Raw genomic sequence first — 5,560 nt, 5'->3', positions numbered from 1 at the left:
GTCTCTCTCTTCTTTTTTTCTTTTTTTTCTTTTTTTTTTTTTAATTTTAATTTTTTTTTAAATTTTGTTCCTTTGCTCTGTTTTTTATCGATGTGAACAGATCAAACTGCTTGAGAGAAACAAGCGTTTCCTTTAGTGTAGCCACAAATGCCTTGACTCTGCTGTTGATGGTCTCCAGAAAATGCTGTAGAAACTGCCTTAACTGTGACATGCCAACTTTCTGTTTCTGTTCGTTTGCCCTTTCTAAGGTAGCTCATGAGTTGTCTATCTGTATATGTTGGTTTGAGTAATTATGTTATTTATTCGTTATTTATTTATATTAATTATGAAGATTGATATTATTTGATTGCAGATATTCTAATGCGCTTTTTTGTCTCCCCACCTGCCATTTCACTGTGCGTTTTAGAAGATCTTTTTTTCTTAAGGGATCTGCTAAAAAGGTTTTAACTTTTATACCTAGAATAACACATGATCTTAACCATTTTATCCCGTGCAACCAACAGCTCTTACTTTTAGATGCAATCTCTTTTTCTACACACATTATTTTCTTAACTGTTAGCTATTTATAGAGTGCTTCGATAGAACTGTTTCAACTGTATAATTATTTACTATTCGAATAAAATATTTTCAAATTCAAGCCTGCCCCCACCCCTCCTGCTTCTCCCTGCCGGGCTGGCCCTGGGGGCTCGGGGAGGATGGGGTGGAGGGGGCTGGCACCCGGCTCTGCACTGCAGCTGGCAGGGTGCCTCCATAGGCACCAGCCTGCTCTGTGCCGTTTGATGAGATTAATTAAAAAGGAATTAAAGGGAGGAGAAGAGCAGGGTGCAGCGTGGCTGCTCTGGGGGAAGGCTGCCCCCTGAGTAAAGGGGTCCCCTGGCTATGGGCTGGAGCCCCAGCCCTGCCCCTGCTCCCTGGCCACCTTTGGGCACAGCCTGCCCTGTGCTCTGCTGCTGGGGAGAGCTGCCAGGTGCCTTCCCTGGGAGGTGTTGCAGGGAAAGCTCGAGGAGAGGCAGCACCTCTATGTGCAGAACTTGCAGAAATCCCTGCCTGGGAGGGCTGTGCTGTTTGCTGGGTGGCTGCTGCTGCGTGTGCTCACCGCTGAGGTGTGGGGCTCAGCAGGACAGCATCACCCTGCTTTGGCCATGAGCTGTGGAGCTGGTGCAAGGAAGGCCAGGCATTTCTCTGCTTCTTGGCAGGGCTGGAGCCAGCTCCTGCCTGGTCCTTTGTGCCCTGCAGCAGCCTTTGATAAGTGTATGTATAGATATATACATATCAATGCAGATAGATCTGTCTCCAGGGCTTGTGTTTGTATGTGGGAATCTTGACGGGTTTGGTCAGAATTGTTGTAAAATCTGCGTAAGTGGGGAAGGTGCATGCTGGGTTTGTGAAACCCCTCTCACAGACAGGTGCTGCATGCACCTATAGGATCTCCCCCTTTGCCAGCAGGAGCAGGTACAGAGCCAACTTCACAGCAGGCAAATCTGCTTGGCAGGCCCAGGAGCAAATCCCTGCTCCCAAAGTGGTGTGTGAAGGGCCGGGGGCTGTGAGGGTTTGATGTGGGCATAGGGGCTGCTCCATCTTGGGGTAGCAATGCTTTGAGGCTTTGGCTCCCTGGAAGAGGGTTCCAGCCTGTTCCTGCCATCTTCTCTCACCTAAAGACTCCTAACCCTGATTCACTGTGGGAAAGGAAGGTGGTGGAGCTTCCTGGAGGAAAAGTTTCCAGGAACAGGCTGAGTATTTTATGATAAAACAAAGCTTGTAGAGAAAGAACATCTTTCTAGAGAAGTATTTGTTTGGGTTTTTGGGGGATTCTTTTTGTTGTTTTTTGGGGGTTTTTTGTTCAGTCAGACTGATCAGTACTAGTGTATGGGTATGCTCCTGTTGTCTTGATTCCTAGGAAACCGACTCGGTAGTACCAGGGCTGACTTCAGACCTAGGCAATGCTGTGGTTTTAGCTGTAAATCAATACACTGGAAAAGAGCACAGCCAGAGAGATGCAGGCAGCAAAGCCTGCCTGGCAAGAGGTGCAGTTTTGCCTTTCCTGGCTTCCCTGGCCTTGGAAAGCCCCAGATCCAGGGCTGCTGCAGACGGTGTTGCAGCTGTCCGTGGAGCGGGCTCTCTGCTTCCCGAGGGGACTTTGCCAACACACATGGCCGTCCTCTCAGGCCACTGGACACCATTTCCAGACCATGCCCAGCACATCCTCCAGAGAAGCCTAATGGCTCCATCCACACTGTCACAGCAGTGTCCCTGCTGAAATCCGTGCTCAAAGCCTGTGGCAGCAACAGGCCACAAAACAACAGCCTCATACCGCTGTTCGTTTCCTGATAGTCAGATAAATCCATGTCTGTCCTGATAAGAATCAGCTGAAATTTCTGAGGGCCAGAATTCCCCAGGTTTTTTGAGCTGTCTGGGTAACCTACAGCACTGACGTGTTGCATCTCCTGCTGAGCAGAAAGGGTGATTAGTGGAGACTCCTGTGTTGGAGAGGGGTAAGGAGAGGTGACAGTGGAGTTCACTGGAAATGGCTCTGCTCACAAACATCCTGTGAAAGGGGCGGAATTTGCTTTTGACATCTGCAGTAACCTGGGCAGAGCTGCTGTGCCTTTGTGTCTGCAGCCTTTCTCCCCTCATCTGCACTGCTGGGTCCTTGTGAGGCCAAGCCCTGGCTGCCCAAGGGGTTTCTGGAGAGGTTCCTTGTGAGGGTGAGCCCCAACCCGAGGGGTTTTGCAGGGAGCCATCAGCATTACGTTTTGCATCTCATGTCACCTGGCAGTGAAGGGCATTGCACTGCTGTCACAGATTACAAAGCCTCCCACTCACACCAGTATCCTTCGGACAGTATTTTGGGGATGGATCTGTCTTTGCCCCTCACCAGTTCCTGCCTTGCACTGTCCCACTGCCCAGGCCCCCAGCACTCTGTCTCCTGCTGTCTGTGAAGTTCCAAGGCCACTGTGGCTTGGTGGCTGTCCCAGGGGCTGAGCAGTGTGGCTGAGCCCAGAGTGTGCTCTCAGTACAGACCCTGGGAATGCAGGTGTTGCCTGGTGGGTGCCATGTCCCGGCCACCTGGCAGCACGGCCGGCCAGCGCTGCGCAAACAAAGCCTCCTGCCGTCAGCTAACAAATCAATTGCTGATGGCTCTCAGTGCATCCAGCAGGAACAGGTTTGGGCACCGTGGAAAACACTGATCCTGCCCCAAATATGACGCAGTGGAGGCAGCTGGTGCAGAGGTTGCTCATGCTCTGTGCATTCAGGCAAAGGGGTTTGCCTGCTGTGCTGGAGCCTTCCTGCTCTCTGAGCACGCTGAGAGCCAAATGTGTGGTCTGGGACCGTGTTGTGAGCACAGGGAAAGGAGCTGGGAGATTGGATAGAGGAACCTGCAGGCTCCTGAGAAATACAGCATGGACACCATCCCTGCCCCACGGGCTCAGAGCTGCTGGGCAGCTGGGGCAAGCTGCTCCTGCCCTGCTTTTGCTCCTGCCCACAGGGGAAGACTCTCTGGAGGATATTTGTCCCCAGGGAAGGTTTTTACAAGTTTTGGTACCAACGCCACTGTCCTTCGTAGCCATCAGTGCAGTAAGGCATCTGTCAGCTGCCTTCCTGGATGCACTCACTGGGAAACACAGCTGAGCACAGCTCAGGATTTGGGGGGCCCTGCCCAGCACCTCCTGGTCTGTTTCTGGGGTGGGCAGCTGGGAGGTATCCATGGGATTGGGGCAAGCCTGGAACCAGGGCAAACATTGGCTTTTGCCTTGGATTTCACTCTTCCTCAGCATCACAAGCCTGTTTAAAAAAAGGTATTGCTGTTGATGAGCTGGGAAATGGCTCATGGAGTCACAGGTGTTTCTCTGGGGTGTGCCGTGCCTGCAGGGTACTACAGGGTGCTGTGGTGTGCTGGTGCCAATGCACCTCCTGCCCCATTGCTCCCGGGTCAGGAGTGCTGGGCCGTGGTGAGTGTTTTAGGCTGGGTGGGACAGCAGTTCCCTGAAGCACCCAGGCATCTCCCCTTGGTGAAAGATCTGGGTTTGCAGATGCATCCTTGCAAATGGCATTAAACACCTCAGATCCTTCCATGCAGGTAAGAGGCCTCACTGGGGCTATAAATGATTTAAATAAAATGTCATTTACAGTCCACATAACAAAGGTCTGCCTCTGGCAACATTTGATGCATTAATCATTGAGATGGGACATGCCAAGCGTGGGCTGTCCCGTGGCACCAGCTCCACACCGAACACTGCCAGGCTTGGTTCTTAGCTGTGCCATTGGATGCAAGTGCTGGGCTGCCCCCAGTGCTGTTATGACCATGCTGTTTTCTCCTCAGCAGGCAGCCAGGGACAGAAGCTGGGCAGAGCTGGGCACAGTGGCAGCAGCAGGAGCCCCACACCAGCGCAGGAACCCTCCTAGGAGCGCATCCTCCCGACACGGTAATTGGGACATTATTTGCAGCAGCCAGGCCCAGTTAAACCACCTGTTCCTCTTTAAAAAGAAGCACTGTTTTAAAGCTCTAATAAAGCCCCCTCGCAGCTCTGAAGGCGAGGGCATGCACAGCCCAGCCTGTTCCTGCCTGGCTCTTGTGCTGTACTGCTCTGCTGAGGCTTTTCAGCCTTCCTTAGGGAATGGGGAAGGTGAGTGACAGGGAGGATTTAACCAGAGTAAAGGAGCATGGTTCAGCTGCAGGTTAAAACAGGTTCGGCTTTCTCAGGGTATGGGACCACAGTGTTTTTATTGGCTCATTTTTACCATTTTTTTACCTATAGTGTTATTACCAGTTCAATTACCTACAGTGAATTACCAGTTCAATGACAAACGTGAGGAAAATTATATACAGTTGGAGGTGTCTGAGCTGGGAGATTTTGGTTTAGCTAAACACACATATAAGAAAATCAGAATTTATTACATAGAATAAATTATATTTTGCATTTGCCCCTGGATCCTTGGAAGTGTCCAAGGCCAGGTTGGATGGGGCTTGGAGCAACCTGGGATAGTGGAAGATGTCCCTGCCCATGGTAAGGGTGGAATGAGATGAGTTTTATTGTGCCCTTCCAACTCAAACTGTTCTAGGATTCTGTGATAAAATAACTGTAAAAAATATATTCTTTTTATAGCAGTATATTCAATATAGATGATTTTATAAGTTAACTTCAAAATATGTAGGTAATAACACAGGTAATGTAATAGGTAATAATAATAGGTAATATGTAGGTAATTAATAATACATTACATGTAATAATATATTACAAGATAAATAAATGTAATAATCTATTACATGTATTATATTAAAGCATATTATATTCTCCAATGGATACTAATATATGTCTGTTATATATTGCCCCTTAGACAATGCATATTAAATATATTATCTACAGTACATAATATCATCTACACATTGTATATAATTACTGATACATTACCAATGTTGATGTAATGAAACACTCTTGTCTGACAGGAGTTTTGTCAGCTCTGCAGCCAGGATTTGTGTGCTGTGGAGGACAGAGTGTAGGTGTGCACACCTGGCATATCCACTGTACACACATGTCAATCATGGTCTGAAATAATGCTA

General features: G+C 49.0%; 1 protein-coding gene across 1 annotated transcript in view; it reads left to right on the top strand.

The window, feature by feature from the left end:
• CFAP61 (cilia and flagella associated protein 61) overlaps positions 1-4,984 on the top strand; it is an 89,163-nt gene extending 84,179 nt beyond the window's left edge. The window contains exon 26 of the mRNA XM_031058307.1: positions 4,322-4,984. Within this exon, the coding sequence (XP_030914167.1) occupies positions 4,322-4,404 (83 nt within the window). The 3' untranslated portion in view covers positions 4,405-4,984. The remainder of the gene's footprint in view (positions 1-4,321) is intronic.
• The last annotated feature ends 576 nt before the right edge of the window (positions 4,985-5,560 follow it).

This window comes from Geospiza fortis, unplaced genomic scaffold (assembly GCF_000277835.1).
Source record: "Geospiza fortis unplaced genomic scaffold, GeoFor_1.0 scaffold275, whole genome shotgun sequence".
Classification (NCBI taxonomy): Eukaryota; Metazoa; Chordata; class Aves; order Passeriformes; family Thraupidae; genus Geospiza; species Geospiza fortis.
Note: the sequence above shows the minus strand (reverse complement) of the source record. Positions and strands in the feature narration are given on the sequence as shown.